Consider the following 22,450-nt stretch of genomic DNA (forward strand, 5'->3'; position numbering starts at 1 on the left):
AATAATTTGCCCTTAAAAAAACCCCTGACATTTAGATACTGAAAAAAGCAAAGTTGATGTAATTGTTTTCTATTTGTATCTTAAATATTGCACAACTATTTAGTTTACTGTGTATGAGTAAAAGCTTCTGGATAGAAGATGCATTATTCTGAATCAGATCACTGGTCCATCAATGTCAGCAGAGCAATCCCTTTCTAAGATTTTAGGCAGAAATTTTCCAGCACTGCTTGAATTTACAACTGACTGCAATAAAGTAAAGTTTTGTTGTATAGATTTAGATTTAAGAATAGCGAATGATTACTATTAATTATAAATTATCCTACGGCAATAAAACAACTGTCTTATTCAGTTGCATATACATATAGATGTTCTCACTCAAATATATGCTTCCTTGAAGCAATATTATTTAGTTTGTGATCTGCATAAATAATTAAAATATCATGTCTAATATTTAAATTATTTGCCAATGCCTTTAAAATTGCAGCTGGTAAAATGTGTATTCTTAGTGCTTCCTTCTAGACATTAACATTTTTTAATTTTTTTTGCAAAAGAGATCCTACATTTGACTTGTCAAATCAGAATTTATTCTTAATTGCATTAATTGTGTTAAACATACCAATGTTCTAAAAGGCTCTGTGAACCTTTGGACTTTTCCATTCGTTTTATGTTGCCTGTTTGTTTGCTAATTGCCAGATGGGTTGGTATTAAACCTCAATCCTTCTTCCCAAGTGACTTATCTCTCTCCACACCAGGCCCTTTTCATGCAGCATTTCATAAGATATCATTCTAAAGCATGTCTACAAAGAACCCCATAGAACACACACAGTCTAATGACAAGAACAGATTGAAAATATCTCTACTTTTCAGTAGGTTGTAAAAATATGCTAGATTAGTAAAAGCCAAGATAAGAATAATAAACTAAATAAATATTTAGAAGCTATGACCGAGAATTATCAACTGCAGCTTTCAATACTGAGATTTCGTCACCATTAATACCTACATAGAAATGTCATAGACTACTCAACATTTTACATGAAGGAATAATGCTGAGCTATACCTATGTTCAAAATTTGATATTAAAATAGGTCTATAATAGCATGGGACGCAGTGGCTCAGTGCTAAGACGCTGAGCTTGTCAATCAGAAAGGTCAGCAGTTTGGCAATTCTAATCCCTAGTGACACTTAACGGAGTGAGCTCCCATTACTTGTCCCAGCTTCTGCCAACCTAGCAGTTCGAAAGCACATAAAAATGCAAGTAGAAAAATAGGGACCATTTTGGTGGGAAGGTAACAGTGTTCCATGTGCCTTCAGCATTTAGTCATGCCGGCCACATGACCACGGAGACGTCTTCGGACAGCGCTGGCTCTTCGGCTTTGAAACGGAGATGAGCACTGCCCCCTAGAGTCAAGAACGACTAGCACATATGTACGAGGGGAACTTTTACCTTTACCTTAGGGTTACTAACAGGCTACAACATATATTATCTATGTAAGCAGATTTAAAACACATGCTTTATTCACCACCGATTAATGAGGGGGAACCTGTATCTTTACCTTTATGATAGCATATTTTTTTATTCACACAAATATCTACACCTGGTATCAGTCATTTACAAGTCCTATGGAAGGAAGAAAAATGAAAAATCTATCACTGATGTATCTGTCAGGTTAAAAAAAGAAAGTTTGTAAAATATTTTCCAGAAAGTATACTTGTATATTAACTTATTATGAAAGACTAAGAAGGTATTTTGTATGATTTATACAGTAATTTAATGTTAAATCAATTTAGCAAAGAATATGTGGCATACATTATATTTAAACCCAATTTTAAACTTTTAAACCCAAGTTAAAAAGTGGGGGGGGAAGGGGGGCTTTTGTTTGTAACCTTTATCACAACAACATGGTAGAGGGATGAAATCACAATTGGAAGGATAGATGTTTCACTCTAAACTTTCCTTGATTAGCATTATTTTAACAAAACCTGCCTGACAGGTTATGTTGTACAAGTGCTAATTAGTCCAAAATTAGTATCTGGGGAAAGTGGGTGGAAGCTGGTTATATTATATGCAAAGGTATTGCTGTTGCTACTTTTTCACCCATCACATCTTTCATCTGTTTCTCAAGCCCATTATTAATCTACTGTTCATATGATTATTTGATATAAGTCTTTCCTCACTGCTTAAATTAAATACAACAAAAACCACTGCTTATAGGAAAAAGAATTAATATGAAGGATATACTTTACAGTATCATTAAAACTGTGTTGGTGTGCAGAACTTCCAATCAGCCATAATTACTCTATAAGAGAGGAACCATTGTGACTGAAATAATACTTGAATGCAGGAATCAGGCTGCTAAAATCTCTCTGGAGTTAAAGAGAGACCATCAGTTTACTTATGTGTACTCCATATTGTTAGATTGAGTAATGGATAGGCACACACAGGCTTAACGGTAACAACAGCTCTTTATTAAGTACAAGTGAGAACAATCCAGCGAAGGTTGAGTCTGACAGCAGCCCTTTTAATAGGGAGCTGTCAGAACCTTCGACCAATAGGATTAAACCTCTGTTCCCGCCAGAGCAGAGGACCTTGGTGGAAACCACTGTAGTTAGAACAAGTGTCTAACACATATTGCTACGTTTTTGCAAGTAGATGGAAGGAGCTGCATTTTTGTGTCAGTTTGCAATTGGCTGGAAGTTATGGGATTCTGCCCTGCTTATATGCCAGGTGCAAGGAACCAAGAATAACCCAATGAATTGCTCAGAGAAATTGCTTTGTTTTTGTTTCTCCTATACAAAGGAATCTTTCCCGTTGAATGTATACACTGCAGAACTATCAGATATATTCTGTGAAGGTTTAGAAAGAATCCCTCCTGGGCCTCTTTCTGCATGCCAAGGATTCAAGCCTGATTTGTCTCTTAGCTCCTTGCGAAAGACCCCCTCCATCCTGCAACAGCACAAGATTCCACCACATTAAAACCGCTAATGTCATCTATATGGACTATGTTCAACTGGAGTAATCTCTTAACCACTTTGGGCTTATATTTGACCAGCTGATAACCCAGCGTTGCCTGGGTATTTATTTATCCCAATCCTGTATTAGTGATGTCAAGCGGCAATGTAAGTGCAGAATGGGCTGTCCTCCCTCCTTCCATTAACATCGCCACAATTCCTGAAGAGGCAATGGCAAGAGCAACTTCTCCCTGAACCCTGATTTCGGCAACAATTAAATTAGTTAAAAATGTTTTCCCTGTGCCCTCAGAAGCCTAATTTCTAATGTTGGATTTTTCCCCTCACCAGAGGGAGTACTGTGAAACTGTTACCATGGCAACTCCACTGCGCTGTACAGTAGAAGCCATTTTAAGGCACAACAGGCTGTATCTTAACAACACATCCCTCGAGGTGTGTTAGGGGTGTTTTACCTCCACAGTATTTTTTTCCAGAGAGTAAGTCATCTATGTACCAAGTTGAAATTGCTTGAGGCATTCCAGAGTTATGCTGGAACACACACACACACACACACACACACATATATATTTATATATATATATAGATAGATAGATAGATAGATAGATAGATAGATAGATGATAGATAGATAGATAGATAGATAGATAGATAGATGATAGATAGATAGATAGATAGATAGATAGATAGATAGATAGATAGATATACACACACATATGTACGTACATACATAGTTTTATTTAAAGTTTAAGAACCTTTAAACTAGCAAGTTTTAATGAAATCACTGATACATTTATTTCAATTCTTAAAAAAAGTTTAAATGTAAGTTTTGTAAGATTATGCTTTTTATTACAAAATAAAATTAAAATTACAGCAACAGGATGATTTTAGTTGACTTTAGAAAGTTTTAAACAGATAAGGGACTCAGGTGGATTTGATTTAACAAGACTTTGAAGATTACACACTAGAGGGCACCAGATTGCTACCTTAAAAGAAACGTTTGATTCTCTGTAATGTATGGTGACAGGAGGTTTTGAGGTATTTTAACTCTTTTGTACATTGGTTGTTTGAAACTGTCATACAGGTGAAATTAAAAATTAGAGCTAACAAAAAGGAGATTAAAATAAGTGATTTACAAATGAAAGACTATGACTTACAATTGATAAAGAATTAAAAAAATAGTCAAATTAGCAATATGGAATATTTCCTTATACTGAATTTGCAAGAGGGATTTACTGGAGTTGCTACATTGGAAGTATAAAAGGGGCTTCATAAAGATTGGAACAAGAACTTTGTGAGAAGAGGAGAGTATGAGAAGTCAGATGTTAGAACTTTCTCTGAAGAAAGAAAGATTGTTTGAAGAAAAAAGAAAGAATACAGAATTAGTTATTCAATCAAGATTAAAATAATGGGTTGTTATTTTGGGAGATGTTTAGCAGTTGCTTGATTAGAACTGATGATAGTATTTATTTCTATTAATAGTTAATTCTTTTTTGAGTGGGATTAAACTTTGATTATTTGAAGAGAGAAAAATAGGGATTTATTTAAAAGGATCATAAGGATTTATATTGGTTGTAATATGTAGATACGATCTGTAATATTTTGGGCTTCTCCTACTTCATAAAGTTCTAGACATGGATTTATAGAAATTCGGATGAAATATAGAATGAAGAGATGCTGATGAGATAGTGATGAATTGTTAAAAGTTGCTGAGGCTGAAGCGGGAGCTTTTTTTCTCTCTTTTATTTTCTTTTTCTGCACCCCCTTTTTAATTTTTTAAAATATTTTTTTAATTATTTAGTTGTACAAGTTTTGCTTGTATTATTTAATCTCAAATAACATTTGGCAAAAAATGTGTTGCTGACAAATGGTATTCAAATCATTTGAAAATAAGAGCTGTACTTCGTTTTTGTGTTAAGTTCTATGAATGAGGCAATTTTAATTCTAACGTGGTACCAGAGAATAAGTGTAATCCAATTAAATGTAGTCATACTGTAGTGCTTCTGTACAGATGAGTCTCACGAGGCACAAATAAACGACTTCCCAATATGAGTGTTTAAAGTGGTAATGCAAGAAAGCAAACACTTCTGCATCTCTCCTCACTCTCTCCTTTGGTGGTTCCTGTGCTTTGAATCACAAGGCATTCACCTGGCAGAGAGAGAAATGTCTGCATGATACCATGGAATATCTGCATTGTTCTTCCATTCTTGGTACATCTCCAGCTGCACCTGCCTTCATACAGTATTCATCGGTGTGCTCATCTTTAACAGGTGGAGCAACAAAAACAAGTCTCAGTTGAGCCACTCCTCCACAAACTGGCATGCTGCCATGCTTAACTAGAACAAGCTTAATGGATGCATTTTATAGTGTTTATTAATTGTTTACAGTACAAATTTTCAATCAAATTAATTCTGTATGGGTCTTAGTGAATTTTGTGTGCAACATTCATTCCAGTCTGGAAACCATTCTCATAAAAAAAAATACAGCCATCAAATGAAGCAAATGAAAAAGTACAGAATATGAAGAATAAAGACTGTCAAAACATTGCATGAATCTCCAAGATGGTACAATGTAAATATGCTGGTTTTCTAGATTAGCAAGCTTTCTAGATTAGCGATCCTAGTTTGCATAAAACGGTATGAATATGCTTGAAGTAAAATTGGGCATGCTCTTTGATCAAAATGTGCCAAAGCTAACTACCACTATCCTTACCATTGGCAGGGAAATGACACAGCTAAGGAGGTAGGGTATACCACAGTGCTCTCTTAGGCTTTGGGTCAGACCACTACATCTCACTGCTGTTATGAAAATAGACGGAGGGAGCATTATAAATGTCAACTTGAATTGTACAAATAAATATGGAATGTATATCAAATAAATAAATGAATACTATATTACTATGTGGATGCTTCAATTCACCCAAATTGTTATTCTGTCAGATAATTTGAATGGATGAGGGCAATCAGAAGACAGTACAGAGAAAATGACTGGGCCATCTGGGAAGTACAGAGATGCATACACGCAGATAGAAAAGTAATGAATAACATGCAATTGATAAAGATTAATGAATATTTGTTAAAAGACAAAGTAGCCATATAAAATAACATATATTTGCCCACAGTTTGCATGGAAGTGAAGGATGTTGATGTCTGGAGAAACATATAAGTAAGCTCAATGGGATGGAATGAGTGGCGAATGGATGCGTTTGAATACAAAAGTGGTGACTGGTACAAAAAGTTGTGCTGAGTTGACTAGGTCTTCGGGAAATAATGACTGAGGATCACACTTGATCCTCAATCTCAAAAAAAAAGAAGAAGGAAGAGTGAATGGCCAAGAGGAAGCTGAAGAGCCCAGTCATTGCTGGAGTTGATGGGATCAAGGCAAGAATTTTAAATAACAAATGACAATGTACAGGAATAATAGAAGAGGGCCATTTGCCAAGGCAGAAATGCATGACGTGGGTGAGGCTGATGTAAAAATATTTAGCTAAATTTCCTTTCCTTTTTGTTTTTCAAGCCTTTAATTTCTTTGGTTTACTATCTTAATCCTTTCTGCACTTTAGGTTGACTCAGCCTTCCAGCCTACCAAGGTCAGTAAAATGATGACCCAGATTATTGGGGGGCAATATACTGACTCTGTAATCCTCTTAGAGTGTGCTGTAAATCACCGTGAATCAATATACAAGTCTAAGTGCTATTGCTATTGCTATCTCTGTCAGACTTAACAAGGCAAGAACTGAGTTTTCTCACTAGTTTCAAGTGATCATCGGTCTATTTTAAATTTCCTTCATCATACAATATGATTTTCAATAAATTGAAGACAATACAACAGACCTTTGACCCAAAGGTGCTTTTCTAAGAGGCAACTGAACTTTCTGTTCCCCATCAAAGCTGAAGAAGCTTCTTGGATGAGAAACGAAACATCTTTAAAGAAAAACCAGAAAGTCCAGTTGCCTCTTGAAAAAGCACCTTTGGGGCAACCATGACCTGGATGACTGAGAATCTCCATAGACAACAGACTTTTGAGCATTTTTTTCACTATAAATCAATAATTTGAAAGAAAGTACAGAATCACTTTCTCAAATCCTTATGAACCTTCTCTAAACAAAGGTTGTAAGCTGCCCTGAGTCATTGTTGCATGGCTGGCTATATAAATTGAAAATATAAAAAATGAATAATTAAACATATCTTACCAAGGCCACTGTTAATTTATGCTGGAAATAGTAGAGATGCCAATTATAACACAGAAATAGTTCAATAAAATAGTATTTTTGTGCAAAACAAATTATAAGTATCCGAAATGAAGAGGATTTTTTCCATCTGAAGACAATTATTTATATAGTCATTGGTGGATCCAGATTTATTTATATATAGAAGAGAAGCACTGACATCAACAAAACTTAAGAATAACTTTAGTCAATTGCATCCAATGATGTTACTACACATGATTAAGTCTGAATATTCATTTTCAATGTTATTAAATTTATTTCCCTGCCGACTCCCAGACACTCTGGATGGTTTACCATATGCTTTAAATAAAGTTGACATTTCTACTACACAATTAGTTACCTAACTAAATGCAACTTCTTCTTTATTATTGGCTGATACACTTGGCAGCTATGAGTCTTGCAATACATAAAAAGTCAGTAACTGAAAGATCTGTTTTAAGGTGATAGCATATTTTAAAACAGGAAGAATAATGAGAACTAGGTCTTTTTATCCATGTAATTTTACCTTTAAATGTGCGGCAGGTAATTTCTTCCTGCTTAAAAACTTTAGGTGGAAAGGGGATATTAAATTACGAATTCAAATGAGATCAGGAATATGATGTAAGACCGTGATGGTGAACCTATGCGTGCCAGAAGTGGCACACAGAGCCATCTCTCTGGGCATGCCAGCCGCCTGGCCAGCTGGCCTTCGCGCATCCATGCACACCAGAAACCAAAAGACCAAGTGACCGTTGCACATGCACATGCCAGAAACTGGAAGCTTAGCTCTTCCGGTTTCTGATGCTCCTACGTGTGCACACACCCCTGTTATATCACTTGGTGCCGAAAAGGTTCACCAACACTGATATAAAATGACTGCGTACTGGCATTCCACACTATACTGGATCAAATCAATAATTTGAAAGAAAGTACAGAATCACTTTCTCAAATCCTTATGAACCTTCTCTAAACAAATGATGTAAGCATTTCAGGGAGCAAAATATATCCAGTCCTACATTTGATTGTGTAAAAACATTCTCTGCGGCCAAAAATATAAACTGACTACACAACTAAAAGAGACTGAAAGAAGGATATTTGTCACTATAGCCAATTTCTTCATGCATTAGATTACGTTTCAGTACTATACTGTTGTATACTACTACTACTTTTAAGAAACATCGCATTATCATTTGAAATTAATCCGCTCCCCAAGTAAGACATGGCAGAAAATAAAACCATACCTGTTATGCCTGCCTTGCAAGTCCACAGTCCTACACCCAGTACTTAATGCTATAATTAGTCATCTGTTTTGCCAACAGCAGCTAAAAATGTCACACAATTTTTATACCATCTAATTAATAAATGTTACTGACCAAATATAAAATAAAGGAATGATTCTTAATAGTACCTTTGGCTTCAAGCTCAATATATTAAGATTTTCTTCTCAAACTTTATATATTCATTATTGGAAATGTAAAACTGATGCACAGACTACAATACATAGATTACACAGTACATAGACTACAGTTCTACAATATATCTCTGTGTCCAAGATATAGCTGCTAAATCAGATGGAAAAAAGGGGGATACTACAAGTGGTATAAAATATCAAATACCTATTAGAGTGACTTATAAAAGGAATTGCTTTTAGTAACGTGAAAAAAATGTTTTAAATAAATAATAAATCATATACTGCACGGGAGCTTATGTGCATTTTTGTATATAACAAACAGGCTTATAAAACTGCAAATGGCTTTGCGACAAGATTAAATCATTGTGATTACTATAAAAGGCATAAAGTTTAATCAATGGCTGTAATAGGGAACTTGTGCACATTAAAACAGAACCAAGCTTCAGAATAGTATTTTTATTCAGGATTACAGAAGAGGAAAGATGTTAATTGCTGTTATTATTCTTTTCTCCCAGTTGGTATTATTTGCTTTAAAAAAAATCGAAGAGTTCTTTCAAAGTCATGCCAGATCTGAACATAAATCACAGATTATTAGCCAAATCTAAGGCAGATTTCTTGCAGCTACTGTATATCTGATCATTGCTAATTGTTCTTTCAATGTAACTACTCTTTTGAAGATTATTAGAGGCATTGATAATAACAGGATACATTTTTATTACAAGGAAGCTTGTTTATATCATACACAGACAAAAAGCCAAGTTGTAGACAAAATTTATGTGCAAATTCATGATTATTCAGATAGATTTTGCTTTAGCACAGTAAAGATTTATGCATTTCAGATTGGAAAGGGTTCATGTTTTAATGAATCCTTCTGCATTTTTTTTACTTCCCATAAAGTATTTAGCAAAGGCTAAATTCTGAAACAAATTCTTTGTTTTTATTATTCCCTGTTAAATTACAAAATTATGGCTGCAAATTAGTAATTCCAGTGTACCTTTGTTTCCAGTATTGCAATAGTCTTGAGATAAAATATTGAATGAAATTTGACAGTTTTTCCTGTAATTTTGTGATAAAGTTAAGGGAGAAAATTTTTTTGGTCCAAGGTATAGATTTCAAGGGGTAGAACCCAGTGGTGGAATCTTACCTTTGCTACTGGTTCACAAATGTGAGCGCGCTCGCATGCACAGAAGGTCACACATGACGTCGGGGCGGGTGGGCAGAGCCTCCAGCAGCCCCCGCTACCAGTTCGCCCGAAACAATAAGAACCAGCAGAATACCACTACTGGTAGAACCTAGGCGTTTAGTAAGTATTTAAGAATAAAACAGCTGAAACTGTCCTGTGAATCTAATTAGGCTGTTTTCGATTTCTTATCTGGGGCCTAAAAAGCTCCAATTGTTCAGACATCATCTTAACAAGAAAGGCAATGTTTCTTCAAAAAAGCTGAGCAAGACATTTATGAGATTCACTTGTGGAAAAGCATAAGTACAAAAGAAAAGAAAAGCTGCTAGAACAATCCTGCAGTTTTATATATACCATAGAAGCGACTACAATATTGAATACATGTTTTATAAACAAATTCTTTCAAGACAGGAAGTGTTGTGAAGGATGGAAGGGAAGACTCTTCCATTCATATGGTTCTTTTTTTAATACACAGGAAAGCCCTTTCACAGTATTTTTTCTTTGTTGCAGCAGGAGGTGAGCCAGCCAAATGAGATGTTCCCCCACGGAAACAGCTGACCCCAAACAAAACAAAAACAGTCACAAGTTGCATTGCACAGTATTTCCTTCCTAACACTGGAGGGCTGTAGAGAAGGCATGAACTGCAGTCACCCAACTGTATGAATCACAAGAATAAATGGGAAAGGCATTAGCAATTTCTACAAAGAATCTCTTCCACATTATCTATAGCATTTTTATAAAACTGTGCACCAAGGAAAAGTAAAACCATTAATTTTTACCAAAGCCATAACGTCTTTTTACAAGTCCAGAAGTTGCATATTGTCTTATCTAGTGTGCAGCAAATTGCTAGTTTTCTAAGCTTCAAATACAAGGACAAACATTTCATTTTGATTTTATTTTTGTTTATTGCTATAATTTCTATGCTGGTTTGGTTAAACAGTGGCTTGCAAAGCTTTGCAGAAAAGAGATCTTTAAGTTCTCAGTTCATATGATATATTTTTGTAGATTTCATTCTTTACTTCCAGTTTCTGAAAGGAAACTCAAACTGATCATTATTCTTAAGGAAAAAATACAAACGATCTTTTCGTTTAATGTCTAACAAGTCCTCTGAATAAACAAATAGGATGTTAAATGCTAGCATATATATAAAACTGTCCTGATTATAATTTTTTCTAACCATGTCTGCTATATCTGTAAACTGGCTTTCAGCAATGTCGACAATTTCACTTTCCATTCCTCAACCATAAACAAGATCCCCAAGATCAGATAAAATATATATGGATGTATTCATTTTTATTTCTAAAGGCATTTCTAAGATCCTTACATGCAATAAGGTAAATACATATACTTCCTTCACTGATGGTACTGCTGTATATTAAATTTTGTGAAATTTTGCTCCAGGTTTACGGTTCAAAATGACTTTGTACAGCATAGCAGTTTGAAGCTATTAGATATATATGGAGATAGGAAGGCATGCAAAAATAAAATAAAAAGCTTGCAAATTTCAAAAGTTAAAAAAATTGGAAAAGATGAACAATTCAAATGTAATGTTTTGTTTGGCATTATGGATGCAATAAAAAGGGTGCTTGTATATTGCCATCCTTTATATTCCAAAGATATTTTATTAGGTCTGTGCTGTGCTTGAAATTAAAAAATTAAAAGATGCTTCAAAGTATGTAATAGTAGGTAAGTAGCACCTATCTATAAGGACGTGGTGGCTCAGTGGTTAAGATGGGGATGAGCACTGCCCCCTAGAGTCAGGAACAACTAGCACATATGTGCGAGAGGAATTTTTACCTTTACCTTAGCACCTAACTGGGACTTCATAACGTAAAGTGTTTTTTCCCCTGGATCTTTTTATTCAGAGTACCAGAGCAATATAACTCCTGTATGCAATATGACTCTTAATGCAAAGACAAGAGACACTTCAGTTACAAGTGTCAGGGAGGGAGGGAGGGAGGGAGGGAGGGAAGAAAGAAGGAAGGAAGGAAGGAAGGAAGGAAGGAAGGAAGGAAGGAAGGAAGGAAGGAAGGAAGGAAGGAAGGAAGGAAGGAACGTTCAGTGCCTGAAAACAGGCCTGTTGCTGGTTTTTTTTGTTTTTTAGTGGTTGGTAGATTTGTCTTGATCTGGCTTCAAAGGACAGAAGCAGCATTAAGGAACACCAAATTGAAAATTTCCAAATATATTAAATTAAATTAGTAGACAAAATTATTATGTGACTAATGTATATTTTTGCATGTAATAAGTATGACAGACTTTATAATTGTATGAGCAAAGTTATGCATATTGCATTGAACGTTCTTAAAAGAGCAAAGAGAACTCAGATCACTTAGGATAATATCAAAAGAAATACTGCACACATTTCATATATATACCCAACATTGCCTCTGAAAAAAACTGGAAAAAATCTTGGTGGTTTCATAATCATAATTCCCGAAAATATTATATCTCCAAATATCCTTTGTGGTCTAGGACTTATACTGAAAGTCAGTTTAATATAAATTAGCACAATGTAAATTCTTTTTTGTTAAGGTACCAGGCTAGGAACTAGTGAGATTATGAATTCCAGTCCATCTTAGGAACAAAGCAAACTGGATGACTCACAGTAGTCACTTTCAGCCTTAGGAAGAAGGAAATGGCAAACTACTTCTGAAAAATATGGCCAAGGAAACTGCAGGGACTTGTCCAGGCAGTCTCTGAGACAACTCTGTATCTGATACAACTGAATGGAAGGAGGAAACAGGACTTATACTTCAACCATTGAAGAAAAAAAACTAGCTAGCCCAATTTGACAATAAGGAAGAATTTTATAGAAATTGCTATATATTTTTGCTAAGTAATCAAGAGGGCAAACGAATCAAAATCAAATAAATTAGCACAATGTAAATTCTTTTTTGTTCTTGGAATTATGTGCACAAATTATTTGCTCATTTTAAACTATGTGCATAAATTATTACTTCAGCTTAATATGCTAAGGTGGTTGCTTATTATTTCTTGCACATTATCAAGAAACTTAAAATGAGACAATCAGCACAAACTCTGCTAAAGACATTGGTTACCTAATGAAGGATCATTTGAATTATGTTCCTGAAAGCCGTAGAATGCTATAAGAATTTGATGATGTTCCATGAGAGATCAAGGGCGATACCTGAACCCCAAAAGTTTGTGCAGTCTTCCACTACTGAAATTATGCTTCTTGATCAGAGTGTCAAGGGAAATATTTTTAATTACTTGGTTCTGTGGCCTAATTTTTTTTAACTCTTGGGGCAATGAGCCATCTGAAAAGCTGCTCTACATATTTGTGCAATTTTTATAGTATGCCAGGGAAAAATATTGCAGAGCTCCCCAATTCTTCAATGGAAACTTCTATGGAATTCTCAGAACACTATTTACAATCCAATATAAACAGCATGTAGTGTTAAAGAATAAGCTTTAGATAGTGTAAACTATAAAAAAAATAATTATAAAAATCAAATCTATAGAACCATCTATTGTGAACAGAATTTTAAAAAGGTTTTATTTTTAAGAAAAAAAATATGGATTGAAACAAAAAGGTTAGTGTAAACAAGAACCCCAATTACTCTCCTAAGGCTAATGTGCCAAATGAAAGCTGAAAACTGATACCCATCAGAAATGCTGACAAACAAGCTTCTCTACTCTGCTGAATTGTCTGTACATCACACATTATAAGCCTTGTTTTGTGCAGAGTGGAACAAACTGCAAAACTGAAAAAAGAGGAGATGTCGGAAGAATATTTCACTGCAGAGAGCCAGCAGGAAATTCTAAACACTCCATGCAAGAATTAACAAAGTTTCTGGGAAAGGGATGTATGTAGTTTATTACAGAGGGAAAATCATAACATGCTTCTGAACCTTCAGCAACAGGGCCTGGGATAAGGAAAATAAAGTAAGAAGGAAGCATGCCTCCCCTGGCTTTGCTTCCATTCATTTAAACAGTCAAAGGTAGATTCCCAATGCCTAAAGTTGAACTCCAATATTATTTGTATAATATTTACATGGAAGTCTTTTACCATAATTTAGAACGAACAGATCATGTGACAGCAATTTTTTTTAGCCTTGGATCTCTGAATAGTACACATACTATAAATAAAAACAAACCACTTTATTAGAACAGATTGTAAGTAAAAATTGGCAGCAGGGGTGAATAAAAAGGAACATATTGTGCAAAAAGTAAAGCACTTTCATGTTTAGATGGATGGAATATAATAAAATGGAAAGTGTTAAACAATGCTTTCATAAGCACAAAGAGAAATTAAACATCTTGTACTTACTAGAGTTTACTTCCAGGAATTGGGGTAGAACTCCAGTGAAAGCTGAAGTCAAATCACTTTTGTGCATTGTTGATTCAGTATTCTCCCAGAAAGATAACCTTAAGGATTAGATGCCTTTGTCTAACTTTGAAGTACTTTGAGGTTGATCAAAGATACCAGACTAGTATTATCTTATCCATGGGAAAATTAAGGAAAAGTATACTGTGATGTAACTCAGCAAAAGTTATAAAATTCCCTCCTAAGGAAAAAACCTTCACATGTTTTTAGGCAAGGATCTTTTAAACAAAGATGTATTTTCATTCTTTAAAAAATATTCTTAACCCACTTTGAACAGTTGCCAAAGTGGATTCCAATTTTCAAAGGATAAAACAACAGAAACGGCAGATTATTATGTAAAAGGTAACTAACCAATGACATCCCGTCCTGATAAAATCAGTAAGGTCAAATTTTACTTTAATTAGCTTTAAAAGCTCAGGAGACCAGACCAGGCTCTCCAAAAAATAGGTGCCAGATGCTAGGCGAATTTGCCAACAACAGATATAGCTGCTACCACAGAAGATGCCAACCATTATCTTATCAGTCAAGGAAAAGGTTTTCCCAAAAGTGTCAATTGTTGATCTCAATACATGCTCATCAAGAAACAATAAAGGAAAATATTTGTAGATCAAGGTTGAAATGAGCTATAGGGCTCCTTGGTCTTCTCTGAGATTGGTTGTTTTCTTGCAAACGTACTAGCACTGATGATGTTACCTAGTTTGGGTAATGAAATGTTTGCAAGAAAACAACCAAACTCAGAGAGTACCAAGGATCGCTTATAAACACTCACCCTGCCAAGACCCACATATTCTGCAGCAGCATTTAAAGGCTATTATACAACTTTCTTTACTAGGAGACATCTCTGTAATAGTTTGGTACACCCTAATAACTATGTTACCAAACCATGGGTGTTGGCTTTATGTCTTTGTTGAACAACATACTCTGATAACATCTACAGTATAGCAAGAGCATCTTCTTCTTTCCAAATGAAGTGAAGTTAATAAAAAGCCTTTTCATCCTGAAGATAGAATTTGTGCATCCAATACTAAAGTCAAATCCATAAAACAGTCTGGATATAGGAGCAATGTTGTTCAGAAGAAAAAATATTGAATTAAAACTTGCTTTTGAAAGTTTACCAAGTTTCAATACCTCTTCAATGAGGTTTTGATCATTGTCTATCAGTGTCATTCAAACTCATTCTCAGGTGTCTATCAGTGTCATTCAAACTCATTCTCTGTTTGAATGACTTTTATCAGGGCTATCAATAGAATTTACAATAACAACTCACTTTCATTAGGGCTTCTATAAACTTCTATGCATTATTTTCCAAATATATATATATAATCTCCAAACTTGAGTTAATCACGGGGCCCATGGAAGAGACCATTCCCAGAGTTTAGTATTATCAAAATAGCTTTCACTTGAACAAATTTGATCAGACAATCCCATGCTTCCATAAGAGAAATTAACTAATGACATTGTAAAGAAATCTTTCAGAGTGTACCAGAAATATTTTTTTTCAACTTAAGTTCCCTTCCATCCCCCCCCCCCCTTTACTGCTCTGTTTATAAAAAATGCAGAAAAAACACACATGTGGAAGTTCTTCTCTTATCGTCAGAAAACTTTTTTACAGTCTGGGACTTAATCCCAAACTTGCTTCACTCCCTCTTGGAATCTCAGGCATGCAATCCAGAAGGAAATAATCCCATTTGATGGACGCACATCTGTATTTCAACACACAGCCACGCCAAATACATGCGTCGCGGACTGTCACGGAGGGTTTCTAGGGGACCAATGGTTTGGCCAAGCCCTACCTAGAGAAAGAAGAAACCCGAGGCTTTGTTTTGAGCAACTGGGAGTCTTTTTAAAGATCCCCGTTTGGGAGAGGCAAAGCAGCATTTCAACAATGTGACCCAACCCGTGGAGCCGGTACCTATTGCAATAACCGCTAAGCTCTTTCGTGCAAAAAGCCTCTTAGAACCATCAGCCTCTGGTCCAGACCGAGCTAGAGACGGCCCCGTTTTCACTCGCGAGTGGGGGCTGGGTCTTCCTCCGGGCCACGGATAAGCAGAGGGAGCTCTACTCCCATGCAAACTTCAAACACTCCCACCGACCCAAATCTCCCTTCTTCTCTCCCGCGTGGCAGGCACCCCCTCCCCAAGACCCAGGGCTGAGAGTGGCCCTGCACTGCAGCCAACAAGTCCGTCGAACTCGCCCGCCAAACGCAGCCACAAGCCAGAGACTTACGGACTTTGACTTTGCGATGGTCCAGGCAACCGGCGAGAGCCTTGAGGGACTCCAACCGGCACCGGAGCCGGACGCTCCGGCGCCCTAAGCTGTCGGCTTCGCTCTGGATCCCGCCGAAGATGTCGCTGGCCCAGCGGGAAAGGTCCGAGAGCTGCCAGAGGAGGGAGACCAGCGAGCGGGAGCAGACTTCTTCCAAAGAGTCGAAGAGGAGCCCCGCGCCGCTCCGCCTGGCGTGCCCCTCTTTGTCCCTCGGAAGGGCGGCAGCGCCCTCTTCCAAGCGGCAGAGCTGGAGGGGAGCCACGGTCCTCAGAGGGAAAGGCATCGTTGGGGCTTCCGCTTCTCCGGGCGGAAAGCAACAGGCATCCAACCCAAGCGGAGGCTTCGCGCTGCCGGGTCCCCTGCCCGAAGAAGGCCGAGCTTTTTCCCCTTCTCCTTCTCGCGGTCGTTATTTAAAAAGGCCGAAGCGAAGAGCTGGCGTGGCCGTAAGCCCCGTCAGCCCAGGGCCCGCAGGGGAATCGCCACAGGTACATTGCGCCGAAGCGAGCGTTGTTGGGAAGAGTTGGCTCGCCCGCCCGTCTGCCAGCCCGCCGCTTAAGCCCGAAAGGCGCTGCAAGAGCGGAGCGTGGCGGGGAGCCGTATCCGGAGCTTTTGAGCCGCCGCTGCCGGGCAGCTCCGAACGGAAGAACAGGAGGGCAGAGCCGATGCTGGTGGAAGTCAGCGAGGAAGCGGGCTAGAAGAAAGGGGCTCTGCTCGGCCGACCCCCGAAGGCACTCGGTCACCTGGGATCCACCTCTCTCCTTGCTTCTTGCCCGAAGCAACCGCACTTCCACCCTGGGAAACAGACGAAGCGGGGAAGGGAGCGCAAGACGATCCGTCTCACCAGAAACCTGGCGCGAGAGCTTTCTTTAAGCAGTCCAATAACAACAATCAAGGCCGCCGCCTACCTGTGGCTCTCCCAGCCCGAGTTACTCCTTGCCCCCCAGCCAGCCGAAGGTGGAGCGCCTTTCTCTCTCTCTCCCCGCCTTCGCTTTAACTCTTTCTGTCGCTGGAGGTCAGCGAATCTCAGCCTTGGCTCAGTTCCTTCGCTCTCCCGAAGAATCTTTAAGGACCCTTTCTCTCAAAATGAACTTTCTCCTGTGGCATTCTTAGCTGCCACTTTTTCAGCTCATTTTAAGGGCTCAGGAAAGCCTCGGCCTTGTCCTTTAGGGCTCAAACGCTGGTCCTTTTTCACAGACAGGATCTTAGGATAAGGGCAGGACAAAAAGAGTACAGGTAGTCCTCGATTTGTGGCCACAATTGAGCCCAAAACTTCTGTTGTGAAATGAAACATTTGTTAAGTGAGTTTCGCCCCATTTTACAACCTTTCTTACCACAGTTGTTAAGTGAATCGTTGCAATTTATAAGTTAATAACGTAGCTGTTAAGTGAATCTGTCTTCTCCAAGGTTGCAAAGGGTGATCACATGACCTTGGGACACAGTAACGGTCATAAGTATGAATTAGTTACCAAGTATCTGAATTTTGATCACATGATCATAGGGAGGCTACAAAGATTGTAAATTTGAAAAATGGTCATGTCACTTTTTTCAGTGCTGTCGTAACTTTGAATGGTCACTAAATGAACTGTTGTAAGTTGAGGGCTACCTGTATAAATGTGGAAATGGATTTTTCTTGGACCTTTTGATAAAATGGACTGAACTCCTAATGGCATGGCTGTGGCAGTTCTAAGGGGGGAATTCCCTAATCTTTTTTCTTGCAAAATGCATTTACGTATTACTTTTATAGCCTACTTTTCAATCAAGAATGGAAGGCAGAGCATTCAGGGTTTCCTGCTATTATGATCTGCAAAAACAACCCTGTTAGGTAATTTGAGCTTAGAGAAAATGTCCAAAACCACCTGGTGAACTTCCATAGTTGACTGCTGTCATGCATAGTGGCTCTTTCATTTATCTACATTTCTAGTCAGGAGATAAGGCTTTTTTCCATAGCACTACAGCCCTAGGAGGCAAATTGTGGTCTATTTTGTGTCCAGGAGAGGCAATATTGATATCTGTTTTGATCTCTTATTCAGGTGACATTCTAGTATCTGTCATGTATATACAGAGGTGGGATTCACTTACCTTCCCTACTGGTTTGCAAATGTGAGGGTGCACGCATGCACGCTCCCTTCATTCACACACGCCTCATGTGCGTATGTGCACCACCTTCTACGCATGCGCAGTGCTCGCACATTACGTTGGGGCGGGTGGGTGGAACTGGAGATAACTGGCTGAATACCACCTCTGTGTATGTCACATCATGTTCATTTGGACTTGGCAAACTATATAGGCAGGACTTCTTACATTATTCATTCATAGGCTTTCCCCATTAAATCCTCTCTAAGGAGCTCCTATCCTCCTATCTCTAAGGAGCTAGATGTATACTAACTCATCCAGAGTTACCTTGTGGTAAGATAGGTGGCCTATCTTATCCTAAATAAATACTAACCATATATTATTTCTTGAAGCGCCTTCGCTTGCTGAAAATAGGGGCATTTTAAATAACACCTCTTTGAATTTTATGAGACCATCTGGCAGATACACTTGAAAGGAAAACAAGTATCTACATAGCAGACATAGCAATAGCACTTAAACTTATATACTGCCCAATAGGGCTTTACAGCACTCTCTGGAAAGTTTACAAAGTCAGCACATTGCTCCCCCCCCAAATCTAGGTCCTCATTTTACTGACCTCAGAAGGATGGATGGTTGAGTCAACCTTGAGCCAGTCAGGATCAAACTCCTGGATGTGGGCAGAGCTAGCCTGCAATACTGCATTCTAACCATTGCACCACCTGAGAAACGGATTTATGGTTCTTAAAAGATTAGTTTGCTCATATCTTCTGGAGGTAAAAACACATTCATAAAATGCCTGAATCTCTTGTGTTGCATAGAATTGTGTTGGTTCACTCCTCAATTGATCGTGCTTAATATTTTGTATTCCTATCTTTCAGGCTCCATATTAGTAGTTATTAAATTACAAGGATTTTCTGCATTCTGGTTAAGTTTCTCAATGTCAGTTATAAGCAACAGGCACATACAAAAGGAAAACGCATTGGTGTACTTTAGCTGTAATCACTTAAAACTTCTGTTCCTACTTTAGGTATTTCTGCAAACATGTGTATGCATGTCTACCTCCCATACTTCAGGCAGGGAAACTGTTAGGCTACAGAGAGGATGTCAGAATCTCTGCCCAATCTTGAGTTTATAAATTCAAAACCAGGTGTTTATTACTTAGAACATCTAACCATGAAGAAGGAATCATTTATAAAGGACATTCAGTTCAAGCTTAGTGCTACACTTAATAACCAGTGAATTCACATGGAACAAAATACACCTGTCATTTTATCCAACCATATGTAAGTTTCAATTACATATGTCAGCTAATTATGTTCTTCCTGTATAATGGCTCAGATGGTCATTATAGTTGGATTAGATGCTCTGGCATACACTGGCATTACATTAGGGCCTAGGGGTCCTAGATAATTAGTGGAGCAGAGCTAAGGAACTCAAAGGCCTTGCACAGTCTCAGATATCATACCTACACTGCTGGAAATTTAGGGTAGCAGCATCAAACTGCCACCGATTCCCAGTACAAAGGTACCAAAGTTTTGCAGCACAATTGAAAAGATTCCTTCTCTTCTGATCTCCTAGAACACACAATGATTTTTTTAAAAAAGTAGATAAAATTGGCAGCTTGCTGCTTCCCGTTTATGTCTTATGACTATGTGGCTGACAAATTATCCGTGAACTGTTATAGTGTCATCCAAATTACTTTAGAAGACTTGAAGAAGGCTTATTCTGAGCCCCTAGAGCAGGGGTGTTAAAGTCAAGGTCCGTGGGTGCTTAGATCTGGCCTGCGGGGCTGCCCTGGAAACATTGAAGGAGTGGCTCGCGGTGCCTCTGCCAGCAAAAATGGAGCTGGGCAAGGCTGCATGCAGCCCTGCCGAGCTCTGTTTTCGCTGGTAGAGGGTTGCAGGACGCTGTCACAGCCGAAAACGGAACTTGGAAGCCCGTTTTCGCTGGCAGAGCACTAAGGCACAACAGGTGCCCCAGACATGAGTGAGGTCAAGCTGACTATGTCCCCTGCCCCCTGTCCCCCCCCCCCCGAGGTCAAACACAACTTGATGCAGCCCTCCATGAAATTGAGTTTGACATCCCTCCTCTAGAGGGTCAAATGGCACTCATCATTATCTATGATGCGATTGAAGTGCTGATGAAATGCCTAGAGACAGAGACTGTCAGGGTCAGGAAGAATAGACTCCGATTGGATCCTTCTAAGGTGGAATGGCTCTGGATTTGTGGACAGTTCCAGAGAAATGGCACTTTTCTCTCTGAATGGGGTTCAATTACTCCACTTGGAAACAGTCTACAGTCCTAAACTCATGGCTGAGAGCAACAGGCAGCTGAATAGAAGTTTTGCCTTGTTCCATCCGGTGAACCACTTACAACTATCCTTGGATCAGAAAGCTGAGTTCATGATCACTCATACTTTAATCACTTCTCAGTTGGATTACTCTAATGCATTCTACATGGGTTGCCCTTGAAGAACATTCAAAAGGTACAGCTAGAATGCATCAGCTCAGGTATGCCCTGATATATTTGGATGACCCACCCCACCCCTTGCTTGTGAAGCTCCATTGGCTGCCATTGGGTCTCTAAGTGTGATTCAAAGGGCTGGTTGTCGCCTGGCTCCAGTCTTAGGTTATTTCAGAGGTGTTATTGTCATTTGCCTCCTTGTCCAAATAAGTATCGTAGGGCCACCAATTTCCAGGCTTCCTCCCTTTGCAATTGTCATCAGAGGTGGACTTCAGAAGCAAGCTTTTCCCATCAACATCTCTATTCTCTGAAACCTTTTTGCAAGACTTAGTAGGCTTTATCCCTCCTATGCTTCAAAAAAACTAGAAAAAGAAATCTTTACTTTTGGCACAGGATAAAGGTTTATAAAATAGAAGCAGTGCCTGCAGTATTTATATGGGTTTTGTTTTGGTACCTATTTGGCATTTCTGTTCTTTAAATAAACATTACTCTCCTAAAAACTCTGGGAATGGACAGCATACCACTATAGTAAACAATCAAATAAACACATGAAGTCTGTTATCCTCCAATAGTCTGGTGCTGGGTTCCTCTTCCATGTATAAATGATACCACCAAAATCTTCAAATAGCAGATTTAAAACCAGAGGGAGAGATACAGATAGCTGATTTAAAGTGACTAAAAATAAACTAATTTAATAAGAAATAGATTAATGAGAAAGTATATTCATAGCAAATTAAGTGGAAAAATGAGCACGCTGTTCTTATATTCTCCTGGCATTGAGTCATCACTAATTTATTGTTAATTGTTGTGAAATACATTTTGTAGCCATATGTCTTGGTGAAGCTAGTCCTAGTCATTGGGTGTCACAACAAGGACAGGCAATTCTTTCTGTATTTGAGAACAAGTTAGCAATTTTCCTGATATTTTCAGCGATTCCAACCTAAATTCCAAAAGCAGAAGGAGGGAAGAGGGAGAAGGACGGCCGAGGGAATGGGAGAAGGAAAGCGAGAATGAGCATGAGAAAGGAGGAACAGGGGAAAGGGGAGGGAGGAGGAGGAGGAGACGAGGAGGAGGAGAAGGAGAAGGAGGAGGAGAAAAACAAGAGCAACAACAAGAAGAACAACACGAAGAATTAGAATTATTATTAAAGGCCAGAATTAAGAACTCATCAAATGATTCAAATTGCAGATTGTACAAAGAGGCAGAACAAACAGTAGATAATATATACCACGCGTGCAAGAAGATTTCACAAGCTGATTATAAACAACAACATAACACAGTCACCAAAATGATTCACTGGAACATCTATTTGGACTGGACAAATGTGCCACTCTCACCATCAACAGAGGAAAACAATGAATGAATCAAGATGCCCTACAGAAATAACATCAATAGTCTGATTAAAGACAAACACTACAAACACCTGGGCATCCTTCAAGCTGATGACTTCAAGCACACTGAAGTCAAAAAGGAGGTTAGAAGTGAATACATCATAAAAGTGAAGAAGACCTTAAAGTCCAAACAGAGTGGAGAAAATATCA

The 22,450-nt window shown here is 38.2% G+C and overlaps 1 protein-coding gene across 2 annotated transcripts in view; it reads right to left on the minus strand.

The window, feature by feature from the left end:
• NHSL1 (NHS like 1) overlaps window positions 1-19,780 on the minus strand; it is a 167,523-nt gene extending 147,743 nt beyond the window's left edge. Inside the window, exon 1 of one of the 2 annotated variants that reach the window (XM_081944368.1) lies at window positions 16,335-19,780. In XM_081944368.1, the coding sequence (XP_081800494.1) occupies window positions 16,335-16,656 (322 nt within the window). In that variant the 5' untranslated portion in view covers window positions 16,657-19,780. The remainder of the gene's footprint in view (window positions 1-16,334) is intronic. The other variant, XM_081944370.1, reaches the window with a different exon arrangement.
• Between the last annotated feature and the right edge of the window lie 2,670 nt (window positions 19,781-22,450).

Source organism: Natrix helvetica (assembly GCF_964273705.1).
Source record: "Natrix helvetica genome assembly, chromosome: 2".
In the NCBI taxonomy this organism is placed as follows: Eukaryota; Metazoa; Chordata; class Lepidosauria; order Squamata; family Natricidae; genus Natrix; species Natrix helvetica.